The sequence below is a fragment of the Monodon monoceros genome, unplaced genomic scaffold, assembly GCF_005190385.1.
Source record: "Monodon monoceros isolate NGI ecotype Baffin Bay Population unplaced genomic scaffold, NGI_Narwhal_1 Super_Scaffold_6, whole genome shotgun sequence".
NCBI lineage: Eukaryota > Metazoa > Chordata > Mammalia > Artiodactyla > Monodontidae > Monodon > Monodon monoceros.
Genome location: NW_021703783.1, coordinates 38,846,526 through 38,865,686, shown reverse-complemented (window position 1 = coordinate 38,865,686; position 19,161 = coordinate 38,846,526). Strand labels below are relative to the sequence as shown.

Sequence of the window (19,161 nt, the reverse complement as noted above, 5' to 3'; positions counted from 1 at the left end):
CAGCTTACTGGAGGAAACTTCTTTATGTTGGTCAGAGCAGCCTGCAAGTATCATGCCGCTTTGTAAGCCCCCAGGTAGTGATGCTGAGTGAGGCTCAGAGGGCAGGATGGTCAAATTCTTATCCAGAAAAGGTAAGTCTATTCACATGAGAACAAATCACTAGCCCTTCTAGGATGGAGGAAGCCTAGTGTTGTCAACTTACTATCAAGTGGCCAATTAGTCTCCTAAATAAATAGTGCCACCTTGGGAGCTCAGTGTTGGTCTCTGTCAATACTTATGTGAAGATTCAGAGACAGCAGTAGCTACGTCAGCCTTGGTAAGTGGGAGTCCGTGCCGTTGGGCCTCTGCATAGCCTCCATCTCTACCGCTGTACCTATTCCATTCATGTGCTTATTGTGCCAATACTGAGATGGCCAGTATGTGGCTGACATCAACCAGCCACGTCATTCTGTCTATTAGGATGTTCAGTGTCTCTTCCATGGTGAATTCTTTTTCATGGGCATTGATATATGAAGCAAAGATCTTCATCACCTGCCTTCCCTCCCCTATATCCATCCATATACCTCTACTCCAGACCTTGCTGCAGCCAATCTTCCAGTCTTTTTCCTTTTAAGACACTGACCAACTGGCCAGGCCATTTGCCACTGCCCATGAGTTCATATATATTCTCACTTTGAGCCACTTCTCCTTCCACACAAAATGGGTGATCACATTAATATCTGCCAATTGGGAAGATTTCCACTGCAACTGCCTTTCAAAGTTACCCCTGAAAATGGTCAGAACCCACCTATAGCCAAACAGGCTTTTTACACCTGCTTCAGCTGGAGCCACCCCCATGCACCACTATGGCCATAGGTGTGAGCTGAGTGAAGAACACTTAGGTGCAACTGCAGTGGGTAACAGTGGGTTCTGGGTTGTCTCTGCACGCATATTGCTTGTGTCCTCCGATTCTGCTTAGGCTTGGTCCTAGGTGTAATGTTCCTGTCTTATGATGTCTTGGTGTTGGGCCCATCTGACTTTACGACTTGGTGCATTTGACAGAATCCAGTCAATGATGGCCAGTTCCAGATGCATAGTCACTTGGGGTCCCCTGGTCAAGTTTTCCGTCTCTATCATGGCCCAGTAGCACACCAGTCGCTATTTTCAAAAGGCTTACAATTCTCTGCTACAACTGGCATATTCTTGCTCCTGGATTTCAATAGCTTGCATTGTGATTCTCCTGCTGGGTCTTGCCATAAACTTCCCACTGCTTCTTTTTCCACGACTGTCACCTCCATGGAATCTGTAATATCATATGACTCCAAACCTTACTTAAAGCTGTCACCTGGTATTACTTTTTCATGGGCATTATTACTAGGCAGAGCAGTATTACTAGGCATAGAATGTATTGTCCCCAGAACCTGAAGAGGCCTGCTTACCAAAGAGTGTGCTTCCTTCTTTGAGAAAGGGGATGCAAGAATTTGTTTTTTTTCTGTCTTAGGGGATATGTCAGCACGCCCCTGACCACTAGACCTCTGAATCTTTCATAGAGTTTATTTCCCATCCTCTGGATTGCGTGCAGCTTACCAAGACCTTCAGTGTACTAACCACTTCTTGTTCTGTCTGTCTGATCAGAGTGATGTCAGGTAATGTAATTCTGGGGCAAAGCTATAAATGTATGTTCCTGTCCCTTCTATGTGAATGTGAACTACTTCTGATTCTTTAAAAAATTAAAAAAAATTTAGATATAATTGACATATAGCATTATGTTAGTTTTCAGATTCAATATATGTGTATATTACAAAATGATCACCACAATAAGTCTAGTTACCATCCATCACCACACATAGTTGCAAATTATTTTCCTTGTTATGAGAACTGATTCTCTTTCTTCATTGGAAGACAAAAAGACACATTTGTCAAATCAATGGCTACATACCATGTACCTGAGACCTTATTAATCTGATCTAGCAAAGATACAAGTACAACAGCTATAATTGGGTCTACTATCTGGTTGAATTTGCAGTAGTGCACTGCCATCCCCCAGGATCCAAGAATTTCTGCAGGGACCAGACTGGTGAATTTAAACAAGGACCAACGCCTCTGAATCTGACATTCTTATGAATGGCACTAATCTCCACCATTCCCCCCCGAGATGCAATATTAATATTGTTATTGTTTTATTAACTTGGCTGGGTTGGGGACAGTTTCAGAGGTTTTCCCATTTCTGGACTTTCAATTCTATTCCACTGATTGATAGGTCTATCCTTATGCCAGTATCACACTCTCCTTATTATAGCTTTGTAGTAGGTTTTGAAATATGGACGTGTAAGTACTCCAACTTAATTATTCTTCTCCAAGATTGTTTTGACTACTCTGAGTCCCTTACATTTCCAGATGAATTCTAGGATCACTCTATCCATTTCTGCAAAATAGTCAGCTGGGATTTTGATAGAGATTGCATTGAATCTGTAGATCGATTTGGGGAATATTGCCATCCTAACAATATTAAATCTTCCAATCCATAAACATGGGGATGACCTTCCGTTTGTTTAGGTCTTTAGTTTCTATCAATAATTTCATAGTTTTTAGTATACAAGTTTGTACTTTGGTTATAATAAGTAATATTTTATTCCTTTTGATGCTATTTTAAATAGAATTAAAAAATTTTTTTTATTTATTTATTTTTGGCTGCGTTGGGTCTTCATTGCTGCGCGCGGGCTTTCTCTAGTTGCAGCAAGCAGGGGCCACTCTTCGTTGCAGTGTGCAGGCTTCTCATCTTGCTGGCTTCTCTTGTGGAGCACGGGCTCTAGGCGTGTGGGCTTCAGTAGTTGTGGCATGTAGGCTCCAGTAGTTGTGGCTCGCGGGCTCTAGAGTGCAGGCTCAGTGGTCGTGGTGCATGGGCTTCGTTCCTCCACGGCATGTGGGATCTTCCCAGACCAGGGCTCGAACCCGTGTCCCCTTCATTGGCAGGCAGATTCTTAACCACTGAGCCATCAGGGAAGTCCTAGAATTGGTTTTTAAATTTCATTTTTGGAATGTTCGTGGCTAGTAAATAGAAATATCTTTTTTATTGATCTTGTATTCTGCAACCTTGCTGAACTTGTTTAATAGTTTGGGTGTGTGTATTCCTTAGGATTTCATATATACAAGTCATTTCATCTGGGACTAGAGATAGCCTTAATTTTTCTAGTTCAATCTGGATGCCTTTTGTTTCTTTTCCTTTCCTAATTGCCTTTTATTCAATGTTGAATAAAAGTGGTGAGAACAGACTTTCTTGCCTTGTTCCCAACCTTAGGGAGAAATCATCCTGTTTTTCACTATTAAGTGTGGTGTAAGCAGTGAATTTTTTTTATAGATGGTCTTTATCAGATTGAGGTTTCATCTTCATGTTTGAAGGATAGTCTGATGAGTTATAGAACTGGATAGCTTTTTTTTTCCTTCCAGCACTCTAAATATATCATTCTATGTTCTTGTGGCTTCTGTTATTACTAATGAGAAGTTAGCTATTAATTGTATCATTGTTCTCCTGTATATAATGTGTCACTTTCCCTTGGCTACTTTTAAGACTTTTGCTTTATTGAAGTTTAGCTGTTTGCCCTTGATCATGTTTAAGTGTGGTTTTCTATATACCACTTGGGGTTCCTGGAGTTTCTTCAGTTTGTAAATATATGTCTTTCCAAATATGGGGAGCTTTGCCACTATTTCTGCACATTTTTAAATTTTATTGTTTTGGCCGCACCGTGTGGCATGCGGGATCTTAGTTCCCTGACCAGGGAGTGAACCCATGCCCCCTGCATTGGGAGCACGGAGTCTTAATCACCAGACTGCCAGGGAAGTCCTCTGCACATATTTTTTTTTTTTTTTTTTTTGCGGTACGCGGGCCTCTCACTGTTGTGGTCTCTCCCGTTGCGGAGCACAGGCTCCGGACGCGCAGGCCCAGCGGCCATGGCTCACGGGCCCAGCCACTTCGCGGCACGTGGGATCTTCTCGGACCGGGGCACGAACCCATGTCCCCTGCATCGGCAGGCGGACTCTCAACCACTGCGCCACCAGGGAAGCCCTGCACATATTTTTTTATGTCCCATTCTCTTTCCCACCTGGAACTCCAAAGGACTCTAAAGCTTTCTTCATTATTTTTTTCTTCAGTCTTTTTTCTCTTTGTTCTTCAGACTGATAATCAGTCATCAAGTCCACTTATTCTTTTTAAAAAATAAATTTATTTTATTTATTTATTTTTGGCTGTGTTGGGTCTTTGTTGCTGCACGCAGCCTTTCTCTAGTTGTGGAGAGCAGGGGCTACTCTTTGTTGCGGTGCATGGGCTTATTATTGCAGTGGCTTTTGCTGCAGAGCACAGGCTCTAGGAGCGTGGGCTTCAGAAGTTGTGGCATGTGGGCTCAGTAGTTGTGGCGCATGGGCTTAGTTGCTCCGCGGCATGTGGGATCTTCCCGGACCAGGGCTCGAACCCGTGTCCCCTGCATTGGCAGGCAGATTCTCAACCACTGCACCACCCAGGGAAGCCCCGTTTATTCTTTATTATACCATCTTCAATCTGTTGTTAAGCTCATTAAGTTCCTCAATTTTTCATTTCAATATTGTACTTTTCAGTCCTAGAATTTCCATTTGATTCTTTTTTATAGTTCCTATTTCTCTGCTAGATTCCCTATCTGTTTATCCATTTGTGTATATTTTCCTTTAAGTCCCAGTATGTATGTGTGTATATATATATATATATATATATATATAATGGCTGATTTAAAGCTCTTGACTACTAATTGCAACATCTGAGTGATCTTGCAGTTGGTATCTATCAACTGATTTTCTTTTTCCTTAAGTATGAGTCATATTTTTCTGTTTCTTCAGATTTCTAGTAGTTTTATCATTGGGATGGATTATACTCTTTTACAGAGTGATTTTTATTCCAGAAGGCAGTTAATGTGAGAGGGCTTAACTTACCATCTCGTTTTCCTCTGTCATGGACAATGGCTGTAATCTCTGCTTAACTCTTTCAGCTTCTAGCTGATGCTCTGTTTCACCAGGAACTCTGGGTTTTTCTCCACATAATTTAGTTTAGCTATTAGTCAAAGATTCTGACAGATTCTATATGCAGATTTGGGGACTTACATCTTCTGAGGCTTTCTCCCTGCATAGATTTCTCACCTAACTACTCTCTGGCTGCTCTGCCAACCTGAAACTCTGTCCTTTTACACCTTAAGCCAATAGGGTGTGGCTCTCTACCACTTAAGCTATTTGGAGTTATGGGGATGTCCTCAGACACAAAGTCACAAACACACAAATGTCACCTATTGCATTTCATTTTTCAAATGTAGTTATTTCTATCTTTGGGAGGGTTAATCTGACCAAGTTAACTCCACCATTATCATAAACTAGAGACATATGCTATTGATATTTATATGTTTATCTTGTATTCAGCAATCTTGCTAAATTCCTATTTGTTTAAATTTGTAGATTCTCTTGTATTTTCAACACAGACTATCATACTGTCTACAAATATTAATGTTTTTCTTCCTTTATATCCAATTCATATAGCTCATTCTCTTTCCCCTAATTATGCTAGCTATAATATTAAGTACAATGCTGAATAGAAACAGTGATAGACAGTAAGCATCCTCAACATAATCTTGACTTTCATGGTAGTGCTTCTGAAGTATCACCATTAAGTATTTTTTACTGTAGTTTTGTAACAGATGATCTATCTATCAAAGAAGTCTTAATTTCTCTTTCTGCTATTCCATTGTTAGTTTATAGAAATGCAACAGATTTCTGTATATTAATTTTGTATCCTGAAACTTTACCGAATTCATTGATGAGATGTAGTAGTTTTCTGGTAGAGTCTTTAGGATTTTCTATGTATAGTATCATGTCATCTGCAAACAGGAAACTATCCTATTTACCATCACATCAAAAAGAATAAAACACCGAAGAATAAACCTACCTAAGGAGGCAAAAGTCCTGTACTCTGAAAACTAGAAGACGCTGCTTAAAGAAATTGAAGACAACACAAACAGACGGAAATATATACCATGTTCTTGGATTGGAAGAATCAATACTATTGAAATGACCATACTACCAAGGCAATCTATAGATTCAGTGCAATCCCTATCAAATTCCAAAGGCATTTTCCACAGAACTAAAACAAAAAAATGTTTATTATTTTTTTTTAATTAAAAAAAATTTTTTTTGGTCACGCCATGCAGCTTGCTGGATCTTAGTTCCCTGACCAGGGATTGAACCCAGGCCCACTTCAGTGAAAGCGCTGAGTCCTAACCACTAGACTGCCAGGGAATTCCCCAAAATTAAAAAAAATTTTATGGAAACACAAAAGACCCCAAATAGCCAAAGCAACTTGAGAAAGAAAAATGAAGCTAGAGGAATCAGGCTCCCTGACTTCAGACTATACTACAAAGCTACAGTAATCAAAACAGTATGGTACTGGCACAAAAGCAGACATATAGATCGATGGAACAGGATAGAAAGCCCAGAAAATAGACCCAAGCACCTATGGTCAATTAATCTACAACAAAGGAGGCAAGAATATATAATGGAGAAAAGTCTCCTCAATAAGTGATACTGGGAAAACTGGACAGCTACATGTAAAAGAATGAAATTAGAATGTTTTCTAACACCATATACAAAAATAAACTCAGAATGGATTAAAGACCTAAATGTAAGAATGGATACTATAAAACTCCTAGAGGAAAACGTAGTCACAACACTCTTTGATGTAAATCACAGAAATATGTTTTTGGATCCATCTCCTAGAGTAATGGATATAAAAACAAAAATAAACAAATGGGATCTAATTAAACTTAAAAGCTTTTGCACAGCAAAGGAAACCATAAACAAGATGAAAAGACAACCCTCAGAATGGGAGAAAATATTTGCAAACGATGTGACCCACAAGGGATTAATTTCCAAAATACACAAACAGCTCATACAGCCCAATATTTAAAAAAAAAACAAAAAAAGATCAACCCAATTAAAAATTGGGCAGAATATCTAAATAGACATTTCTCCAAAGACATACAGATGGTTAATAGGCAAATAAGATGATGTTCAACATTTCTAATTATTAGAGAAATGCAAATCAAAACTCCAAAGAGGTACCACCTCACACCAGCCATAATGGCCATTATCAAGAAGTCTACAAATAATAAATGCTGGAGAGGGTGTGGAACCTTCCTACATGGTTGGTGGGAATGTAAATTGGTACAACCACTATGAAGAACACTATGGAGGTTCCTTAAAAAACTAAAAATATAGTTACCATATGATCCAGTGATCCCATTCCTGGGCATATATATCCAGAGAAAACTATAATTTGAAAAGATACATGCGCCATAGCAGCACTATTTACAATAGCCAAGACATGGAAGCAACCTAAGTCTCCATTGACAGATGAATGGATAAAGAAGATATGGCATATATATACACATATGTATAATGGAATATTGCTCAGCCATAAAGAAAATGAAAAAATTCCATTTGCAGCAACATGGATGGACCTAGAGATTATCATACTGAGTGAAGTAAGTCAGAGAGAGAAAGAAAAATATCATATAATATTGCTTGTATGTGGAATCTAAAAATATAATACAAATGAGCTTATTTACAAAACAAAAACAGACTCACAGACATAGAAATCAAACTTATGGTTACCAAAGGTGAAGGGGCAGGTAGGGATAAATTAGGAGTTTAGGATTAAAATATACACACTACTATATATAAAAAATTGATAACCAACAAGGACCCCTACTGTATAGCTGTATAGCTCAGGGAACTATACTCAATATCTTATAATAACCTATAATGGAAAAGAATCTAAAAAAGAATATATACATATATATGTAACTTAATCACTTTGCTGTACACCTGAAACTAACACATTGTAAATCCACTATACTTCAATAAAAAATTTTTAAAAAGTCTTCTTCTATTCCTTGCTGTTTGAATTTTTTCCATTAGTCAATGTTGAAGTTTACCTTTTTTTCCTCCTGAATCTATTGAGATGAGATAATCATATGGTTTTCTCTTTTAAGCTGTTGATAAGAGGTATTATATAAACAGATTTCTCTAATATTGAACCATCCTTGATTTGACCCTCTTTGATTTTCATGTATTATTTCTTATACACTACTGGGTTTGGTTTGCTAGTGTGGAAGATTGAATTTTCCAATATAATATCTCCAGACATATACACAGAGGTATCTGCCAAACCACATGCTCCTTTGCAATGTGACTTTGCTTCTCTCTCATCAAGATGTAGAGTCATCTCTCTTGCATCTGGGCTGAGCAGTAGAATGCAACAGAAAGAACATGCATGCCTTCCAAGAGTGGATGAGACATTTACAGCTTAACATGATCCTCTTCTGATGATCCTTTTCAGAACCCAATTGCCATGCTGTAAGAAGTCCAAGCTATGAGGAAAGGCTACATTAAAGTGCTTCGGTCAACAGTCCCAGTTGAGTCCAGTCTTCCAGTTATCCCAGCCTGGGCTTCAGATATGTGAGCAAAGAAGTCTAGATGATTCTGGCCCCAAGCTTTTCAAATCATCCCCCCCAGACATAAGAGTTCTCATAGCTGAGGCCAGACATTTTGGGACAGATATAAGACGTTCCCACTGTGCCCTAATTCATGATGCACAGAATGTATATATGCATGACTTTGTTTTATGCCACCAAGTTGGGGCAGCGTACTACATAGCAGATAACCAAAACAGCTAGATTTTATAATTTTGCATCTTTTCACAAGTGAGATTATTTAGAATTTTAAAACACTGCCTTAAGTCTGATTTTGGTATCAAGGTTATACTAACTTTGTACGATGAATTGGGTGGCTTTTTATTTTATATATGAAAAAAGGATTACCTGTTCCTTGTGGGTTTGGTAAAAATCAGATTTTTCTACTTCTTGAGTGAAATTTTCAAATCGCATAGTTTCTAGAAAATTATGTTTCATTTAAAATTCAAATTTACTGCAATATTATAATAATCCCTTAAGATTAAAAAATACTGTAGCTGTAGTTATATTCTCCTTTGTGTTTCCTACTAGTTTTTTTTTTTTGTGTGTGTGTGTGTGCATGTGCATACACAAGTTTTACTAGAGATTAGGTTATTTTTAAGAAATCAGCTTCTGGTTTTGTTGAACCTTTTACATTTCCTTTATTTATATTTATTAATTTCTGCCTTTCATTATTTCCTTCCTTCTACTTTTGTAGAGGGCCCTTTTTTTAGTTGAATACAACTATTTTATTTTTAGTCTTTGTTTCTATGAGTTTCATGTAAATTTCCCTCTTACATCTGCTTTTTAGGAATTCCCATTATTTGCAGATTCCATGTTTCTTGTCAGCTCTATCATATTTATTTTAGAGATTATCTCAGAAATGAATATTCATCTCTGTAGACTGAGAATGGAGGTTCAGAGAAGTGAAGGAGGTCATCAGTAGGCCTCTACTAACTTCCTACTATCAGGATCTTGCCTCTTTCCAGTTTTATTTGAAAAAATGTGCTTCCTCCCCTTAAAGGCTAATCGTTCCACCTGTTCTCTGGATCCCCACCCCTCTTACTTTCTCAGTGACCTTGTTTTGTCCATTATCCCTCATTGCTTTATTTGGAAACTTTCCCTCTACTCAGGAATATTTTATTTCTTCCGTCTTAAAAATAGTCTCCCTCAATTCTACGTCCCTCGTTTAACTACTATCCCATCTCTTTCCTTTCTATGTGTAGATACAGCTTCTAAAAAGAGTAGCCTCTGTTCGGTCACACTTCCCATCACACCTCTCTGGAACCAGTCTTCTGCCTCCTGCCCCCATAGCTGCCACTGCTTCTGCTCTGACCAAGGTTACCAGTGACTGCCTGGTTGCCAGATACCACAGACGCTAGCCAGTCCGTTTTCTCAGCTTCATTGTAGCCTTCGGCACTGCTGGGCACTCCCTCCTCTTTAAAACTCGTCCTTCGATTTCTATGCCCAAGCTCCTTCTTGGTTTTGACGCTATCTCTCCAGTCATTCCTTCTCCCTTTTGTGGATTCTTCTTCCTCCCCCAGGCTTTGAATGCCCGTGTTCCCTACGGCTCCATCATTGGGCCTTTTCTCACTCTACATGATCTTTCTTGGCACTATCATCCATTCCATGGCTTCAACTACCACTTTTAAAAGAATGTCTCCCAAATGTGTATTTCCGGGCCAGAGCTCTCGATGCAGAGACCTAAATATTTAGCAGCCTGTTGGACCTCCACAGTACCTCAAATGAATGTGACTAACATGGAACACAGCATCTTCTTTCCCAAATCCATTCCTCCTTTTTCCCTATCTTGGTAAATGACTCCACATCTACCTAACTCCCAACGTCAGAAATCTACGAGTTATTTTGGATTCCTCCTTCCTTATCGATTGACATCTTACTCTCTCCCAAGTTTACATGCATTGTCTCTGGTCTCCATCCTGTCACTGCGTTGGTTAAAGTGCTTTGCTCTATCACTGCAGTTTCTGCAAAGGCCTCTCAACTTATCTCCCTGTCCCAGGTTTTACCTTTCTTTCCCTACCTGTACCAATCCATTTTCTACATGACTACCAGAATAATCTTCTATGTTGCAAATCTGATTATGTTATTTCCTTGCTATAAACACCTCATTGGCTCTCTTTGGCCTTCTGGATAAAAGTCCAAAATTCTAAGCTTGACACATTAAGGCCCTTAGTGATCTGTCCTTGGCTCAGACCTCCACAGATTGTTATCTTTTACTTTTCTCCCTTTAAACCCTACATCCTAATAATAAATTGCAGTTTCCAGAATATACAACTCTGCCTCCCCACTTGCTGCCTTTATTTGGCTATAGCTCATCCTTCAAGACTCAGTTCAGATGTTACCTCCTCTAGCCCGAATTCCTCATTATCCTCCCTCATCATTGGATTGGGTGCCTATCCTACCTGCTCCCACAGTCCACCTCTACTCGCAACCCTTAATATAGTGTACTGTTTTCCTGTATCTTCTTGAGGGCAGTGACTTGAGTTTCTCTCTCTCCAGCTTCAGCTGTTATCACAGTGACTTGTGCCTAGTGGGTAGGCACTCAATAAATGTGTATTAAGTTAAAAAAAAGTTCTCAGCTGCCTGAATAGCTTGGACTGTAATTCAAGGACCAGTTTCAGTGTCTGAGAATATGCTCAATTTGATAAAAACTTCCATCAAGTTTCTTGAAACCAGGAAATGGGAGAGCAAATGAGATACTACCTTAGAAAAGCTGAAACCCAGTCCAATTACAGATTTAAAAAAAAAAAAATAACATGTATGATCAATAGTTTAAAACTACCAAATGCTACAGGGGTAGGAGGAAAACTAAGTTATAATTGGTCTGGACAAAAGGCTTATTAGTTTTCAAAATGACTCTCTACTGTTCCTCAATCTGGCCTCCTTTTATAGAACTGATTTGCTATAACTTCGGATCTTGTGTTCATTTTCCTTAGTCCTCTCCAGGTATCTTTGGGTCTTACCATCTGAAGTTAAATTTAAAATTTATTAATTCCAATTTATCAATTCTCCCAATGTGTGAAGCATTAAACATAATCAGGCATCAATATTTATTAACACAAGACAAAGGAAACACATTCAATGAGTTAATAGAACACTGTCCAGCCAGATGTTAAATTTAAAAATGTATATCTAGTCTAATTTCAAATAAATAAAAAAAAAACTTTATACATAATTACACAGTACTATAGTTTGAATCTGACACTGGTAAATATCTTGACAAAAAATAAACAAAACAGCATTTAGGACTAAAAAATTATTCTTATATCTTTACACTCTCTTCCTCTGGACAAATAACATGTCCCATCTACATAGACCTAAACCAGAAATGTTGAATGAATGATAAAGAAAAGGCCTATTGTGTATTTGGAGTACTGCAGCTTGCTCCAAATACTCTTGTTTTTACACGAAAGCAGACAACAAAAACAACTCTAAGGCATAGATCATGTTGGAGTTCGAGGGTGAGGTGATAACTCCTCATTGCTTCAGTCTAAAGATTCCTGGATATTCAAGGAAAGTAATTTATTTGGCCAAGATATTGAGCACCATGCCTGGGGCACAGACCTTAACAAAAAAGCCTAAGGCCTCGGGCCCTTTGTTGATTCAACAAAAGCATTAAGCAAGCATTGCCCAGGGACTAAAGTTAAGGAGATACTCCTATGACCAACAGACAGGCAATGGTCCCTAAACAGCCTGAGGCAGCACAACTTCAGGAGGACCTGGTATGGGGAAAGCAGGGGCCCTTTATGAGGCAGGAAGGAAATAAAGAGTGTGGATTCACTGATGCCCATTAGCATGCTGGTCATTCCCAAGGTCTCACTGATGCAGGAGATGGCATTTGTTCTGAGGAAGCCCCTTCCTGATCTACCTCGTTACTTCTGCTGAGAGGCAGAAAGAGTTTCAAAAACTTTCAGATGAATAGGTTTCTCTTATCTGAAATGAGGGCTTGCTATTCTTTAGTCCCCCCGCCCCCACCCCCACTCCCCACAGGCATAAAAACCCAGACACAATATGTTCCCAAGTTTTGGCCAGGCTGTTTCTATTAATAATGGCCTTTGGGGCCTCTCTTAAGAGTCGGTTCTACCACAAAGGTTCTACTTAATGTGGAAAGACTAAGAGCGTTGTGTCACCAAGAGAAAGTTTTCTTACCAAGTCTGCAACAGACTAGGCATCAGATCTGTAGATGATCCCACAAACACCTCTAAACTAATGACTGACTCTCTTCCCCTTCCAGAGGATACTTTACCAGAGTTACTGGTGAAGCTCCCAAAAGACACATCTTAGCATCTTAGTTTTCTCTCCTCCACCAGCTTATTCTGGCTTTGGGGGATAGGCAAAAGATAGATAAAGCAGCCACAAGGCAGAACGCAAAAAAAATAACAATAAATCAGAGGCCTGAGGAACTTCAAAACTAGATAATCAGCCCCTAAATAACTGGGAGTTGGCCATACCATGAGATTAACGGAATATTTTATTTAAAGGAATGAGTATAATCTGCACTGTCCAGTATGGTAGTCAACAGCCATGTGTGGCTACTGAAAACTTGAAATATGGCTAGTCCGAATTGAGATGTGCTTAATACACACTGGATTTCAAAGACATAATATGAAAAAAAGAAAGTAAAATATCTCATTAATAATTTTTTATATTGATCCCATGTTGAAGTGACAGTATTTTTCATATATTGTGCTAAATAATATATTAAAATCAATTTCACCTGTTTCTTTTTACTTTTTAAAATGTGGTTACTAGAAATTTTAAAATGACAGACGTGGCTCACAGTATATTTCTAGCAGACACCCTAACTTGTGTAATGAGAATTATGAAAGCAACCCATAGGACAGACTCTGCCTTACACCTTCTTCTTAGAACTTGTGGATTACGGAGATAGAAGATCCTCAGGGTCCCTTGCTTTGATTAGTGAATCATTAAAAACTGTCTTAAGAAAATTACTTTCCAAATAAGCAGGCTGTTTTCTCTGCTAGTCACTGGATTTCTTACCCCAATGCAAGTGCTTTTTTCCTGCACATCCTAGAACCTCTCCCATCATGTGTAAGTTAACGTCATCCAAAATGTTGAAAAAGAGATCTGGAACTGGAAAATGTCTTGAGGTCTTCCCTCTGCGGAGAACGAGTCGGGAGGAAAAGAGGGTTATGTAAAAGGGAGGCAATAAAGTGGCTTTGAGTCATGAGACTGTGTAAGGGCAGCCCCCCAGGAGTGCTGCCGTGGCGAAGGGTCTGGTCTTTGCATTATAAACCTTATTTTCAGGGTAATTACAAGTCTAAAAAATTGTTTAAAAACATATTTAGTTTACATGATGTTACAGTGGGGTAAATAATATGTATTATTAAAATAGTCTAAATAAATATTTACACAATAGACCAGAGTGGGTCAAAGAGAACCATTCTGATTTAACAAGTTAACTCTGTTCACTTTGAGTTTTTTTTTTTTAATTTTAAAAAATATTTCTGTAAGAAAAAAATAATAAAATTCAACTATATTCAAATATGTGAAGTATCAGACCAAAGAAAGGAAACCGAGCCAGAGGCCAAACTCAGTCCCAGGCTCTGTCCGCTTGGCCTGGGCACCACAGTTATTTCAAAAGAGTTTCTTGCATACATCAGACTTCCCCTATTTCAGCATAAGCCTGGCTACTTTGGCAACCCAAATCGGTCAGTTCTGAGACATGCAGTTACGAGGCCTTATGCCTTCGCGTGACTATTGATCCCACTGCCTTCCCAGCCTATTGCTCTTGTTCTTAAAATCCCTGCCCTCGTGAACTGGAAGAACAGAGGATGCTCTTCAGTCCTCAGAAAAGAAAAGCTAGATGTATAACTGCTGACACAGTATACAATGGGCCTGGAAAAGAGGAAATTCGAAATTCTTATGCAGTCATTCTAAACGTGAAAGACGGTTTCAACACTGGGGGCCGGAGTGAGTTATTCCGGTTCCTTAGAACTGGGTGGGATCTAATGAATCTTAGCTTTTCCTAACATTTTGATTTTTCAGCTGAGATTATTCAGTTTGTAGAAACAGGCTGAATTCTTAAAAGCTTAAGCTGATTCTGGGAATGCAAGCTTAAAAAACAAACATAGGCAGCTTCAGTTTATAAAATACACCAGCCAACAGAGACACAGTACAATGTGCAGCAAAACCTGCAAACAATTTGCACTTTTTAGTCACCTATTCAATTACACTGCATCCAGAGAATACAGAGATTCTCTCAAAGTAGAAATGTTTCTACTTTAGTTGTTACAACTATACAAGCCAATTCTTCAATTTTTAGCTGAATTATGTGTATTCTTATTTACATGTTTAAAACACTGGTCAAAATGTTTTACCATCAAGAATTTTATATATATAAAGTAATTCTCATATTCAGTGGGTTATCTGATTTGCTATGGGTCAACTGAAAGTAAGCCAAGTAGTTCTGTGTTAACAAAACCCGCAGAATGTCTAACTATGGTAAAATGGCAAAATACAGTACAGAGCGGGGAACTGTGTAACTCAGACTACCCCCATCACATGAATTCATTAAACTCCCTTACAAAATTCTAAAACAGCATTAGATAAAAATACAACTATATACAACAGATGAAAAAAATGCAACATGGATGTAATTGCTTTAGTAACGTGCTGCTCACACTACGTCAAAGCTCATGACCAACAGACTGTTAATATTTTTTTCATTTGCTACCACAGAATTCCCCTTTCCTGTGTGTCACGTGATTGCAGAATCCCACAGGATGAGATGAAGGATATAATGTAGCCATCTCAGCTTATTTCACACCATATGAAAGCTTCCTCCTAGTCACGGGTCTTTGGTCCTGTGGTTTTGCAGGATGGCCCCTGCAATCCCCACAAGGCTGGTTACATGTTATACGCCACATAGATGGGGTCCAGCTGGTCAGCGAGGAAGCTGTCACGGAGGTGCATCCTCTGCTTCTCTCCTCTGGAGTTGATGGGGATAACGCCTGGGTCCACCACAACTACGACGCCCACGATGAGGTAATGCTCCTCCAGGACGACATTTGTCACTAAAGGAACCAGATCTAGGGCCTCCTGTTCAGAGCCACACAGTTCCACAACCACCACGAGCAAGTTGGTCCATGTGAACACGGCACTGAAATTTCAATGACATTCAGTTAACATGTCATCTCTTACAGTGTCTGCCCAAAGACTTATCCCCATTTTCCCTGAGAACTGCCTTCTCGCTTGGATCCAACCAGAAGGCTCTCAGCCACGTCTTTAATACATGACCTTGCCCCTACGATCACAGCTGATTAGCTGAGCCATTTAAAATCTCTTGGGAGCTACTGGGCACATACCCTGAGAAAACCATAATTCAAAAAGAGTCATGTACCAAAATGTTCATTGCAGCTCTATTTACAATAGCCCAGAGATGGAAACAACCTAAGTGTCCATCATCGGATGAATGGATAAAGAAGATGTGGCACATATATACAATGGAATATTACTCAGCCATAAAAAGAAACGAAATTGAGCTATTTGTAATGAGGTGGATAGACCTAGAGTCTGTCATACAGAGTGAAGTAAGTCAGAAAGAGAGAGACAAATACCGTATGCTAACACATATATATGGAATTTAAGAAAAAAAAATGTCATGAAAAACCTAGGGGTGAAACAGGAATAAAGACAGACTTACTAGAGAATGGACGTGAGGCTATGGGGAGGGCGAAGGGTAAACTGTGACAAAGCGAGAGAGAGGCATGGACATATATACACTACCAAACGTAAGGTAGATAGCTAGTGGGAAGCAGCCGCATAGCACAGGGAGATCAGCTCGGTGCTTTGTGACCGCCTGGAGGGGTGGGATAGGGAGGGTGGGAGGGAGGGAGACGCAAGCGGGAAGACATATGGGAACATATATATATGTATAACTGATTCATTTTGTTGTGAAGCTGAAACTAACATACCATTGTAAAGCAATTATACTCCAATAAAAATGTTAAAATAAAAAAAAAAATCTCTTGGGAGTTTGGAAGTGGGAATGAAAGTTGTTAGCTGGTCACCTGAACTGAGGACACGTGGACTGGAACGTTCTGGGGTAGCAGGTGTGCAGAGAAGTACAGAGAATGGCTCTTCAGGGAGGAGAGAAAGAATGAAGTGGATGCCCACATGGCTCTAGAAAGGGAGAAGATGGTGGTTCCTGATGGCCTTCCCATTCCTTGTTTCTACCTTTCTTGAGATCCAGAGCTGGTCAGAGACTTCTAGGAACCTCTGAGATAACCAGGTATTCTGTCCATGAACTCTCTTTTGCTTAAGTTGTTTTGAAGAGAATTCTTGATATTTGCAACATAAGAGCTTTGACTAAGATTATTATCTATATTATAATACCAAACAGGAAGGGAGTTGGCCTGGCCTCATCTGAACTCAGTGCCCCATACACGCTCTCTCCTATTGTGCTATAAGGTAGAAAGTTGCCTTACATTCAGTGGGGTTTGCTGGGTTAGAAGGTATGACCTGACTTGTGTTTTGCAGTGTTGAACTGCTTTGAAAAACAGATTCAGTCCTTAAGAAAAATGTACACAATATCTGGTAGCATCAAAAGTCAAATGGTTAAAATTAGGGGGTAACCATGGCACCCAACTTCTCTGCATTGTTCAGGTCTGTTCAGAGGAGAGACTCTGACAAAAGCAAGACAAAGAAGCAACTGGAAAGCATGAACAAACCATTAAAAGAACTGTGGCTACTTTGCATGAAAAAAAAAAAAAACCTGAGAAGGACACACCGACTTAAACATGTATAAAAAGAAACTGGATGGATTCTGTACTGTTAAGAATCCACGATGAAAGCAAATAGGTAAAAACTACAGAGTTTTAATTTTAAGAAATTTGTAGTCAACGTTGAGGTCGGATGATCCTTTGTCAGGGATAATGTAGGGGGAATTCCCGCACTAAGAGGGAAACTGGACCAGATAATAACAACAATCCTTTTCACCTGCTTACCATTTGATAGTTTACAAAGTACATTCTCACTGGATCCTCCTGATAATCAGGAAGGAGCAGAGGAGGCATTTTCAGATGAGGAAAGCAGCCTCTTTCCTTGGGAACGCTGGCAGCGCTGGGCCTTCCAGCTGGGTCTTTTGACCTGAAAGTCATGGTTCTTCCCACCACCCTCTACCGACTTTCTAGAGGCGGATGATCAGTTAGGTCCCTTCCAACGGTAGGCGCCTACCATTAAAAAGGACCCAGCCCCACCGCGAGTCCACGGAGCCTGTCTTAGCAGACGGCACACTGCCAGACAAAGATCAGTCCGTTTATTTTCCGGCTCCCCTGGAGTTCCATAGCCGTAGGTGGTCTGCTACAGACGGCTGACTACAGAGCAACTTTAACTGGTATTGCAGCTGAGGGGGAACCTATGCTGTGCAGGGGATTTACCATTCGGCCATGCTCCTGTGGATCCGAGACACCGAGGTCTCGATGTCAATGGGGTGGTACCGCAGGCCTCGCAGTTCCAGTGTCTCGTCCAGAGCTCCCACCACGTACAAGGCATCGTGACGCTCTGATGGGGAGAGAAAGAGGAACCTGGTTCATCAGATGCACTGAGTGTACTACATCGTTGGAGTTAAGAGCACAGGGTCCAGACTGCCTGCCACGTCACCTGGCGCCACCACTCACCAGCTCTGTAACGTGGAGCAATTAACTTAAATCTCTGAGTCCTGCTTCCCCTCTGTGAGACAGGGGTAATAATAAATGGCTGCTGTGAGGATTCAATTCATATAAGGGAGTTAATATGATGCCTGGTTCACTGTAAGTGCTGAAAACATTAGCTATTGTCATTATTATTATTACCACGTGCCAGGAATTGTGCCTAGTGCTGCGGAGACAAAGATGATATAACATGATTCCTGCTCTGAAGATACTTACTGTCTAGTGAGGGAAACACACACACAACAGATGTCCTATGGATGGACATCAGGTGGGATGAGGTCAGCCCAGCGACCTGAGTGTGCACTAGGGCGCCCCCCTCCCCGAGCTCAGCTCAAGGGTTCAGAAAGGGAAAAGCTGAAGCCATGCTGAGCTTTTAAGGATAAATAGGAATTAGCCAGATGATGGCTGGGGAGGGGAGGAGGGGAGAGGATTTGAGATGGAAAAGAAGTGAACATATGTCATTGTTCCTAGACATCTTCTAGGACTCCACAGAGACTCTAGTCCTGGTTATTAATAGGCTTGTAATCCAGCAGGACGTTGCAGAAATCTTTTTTTAAAGATTTTATGCACACACTGCATACACAAGGCTACGTGGTTTATGTCTATATAGATACTGAAAAGAAGAAGAGAGATGATTTAGCCAGGTCTACAGAACGTTGTATTTTCAGGAAAAGGAAGATTTCTGAAAAATTTAGCAAAACAAACTGCTAGGAGCTGTTGGAGAGAGAAGGATGAGGAAGGCCAGCAGAGTCCCATCATACAAGAGCTGAAGACTGTAGTAACAAAAACAACGGAAAGAGTAGCTAATGACTCTCGAGTGTTTTCTATGTGCCAGTCACTGTCCCAGGCACCTGAAGGCATTATGTCATTTAATCTCACATCATTTCCACAAGGCAGGAAACGTTATCACTCCCATTTTCCAGGTAGGAAATTGAGAGGTTGAGTGAGTGCTCAAGGTCATACAGCAA

At 40.0% G+C, this 19,161-nt stretch overlaps 1 protein-coding gene across 3 annotated transcripts in view; it reads right to left on the bottom strand.

Annotated features, from left to right (window-relative positions):
- Window positions 1–15,114: 15,114 nt before the first annotated feature.
- Window positions 15,115–19,161, bottom strand: part of DIP2B (disco interacting protein 2 homolog B) — a 235,370-nt gene continuing 231,323 nt past the window's right edge. For all 3 annotated transcript variants that reach the window (XM_029206503.1, XM_029206504.1, XM_029206505.1), the window contains 2 exons: window positions 17,921–18,044; window positions 15,115–15,642 (listed from right to left, as the gene is read on the bottom strand). In XM_029206503.1, coding sequence (XP_029062336.1) covers window positions 15,390–15,642; window positions 17,921–18,044 — 377 coding nt within the window. In that variant the 3' untranslated portion in view covers window positions 15,115–15,389. The remainder of the gene's footprint in view (window positions 15,643–17,920; window positions 18,045–19,161) is intronic.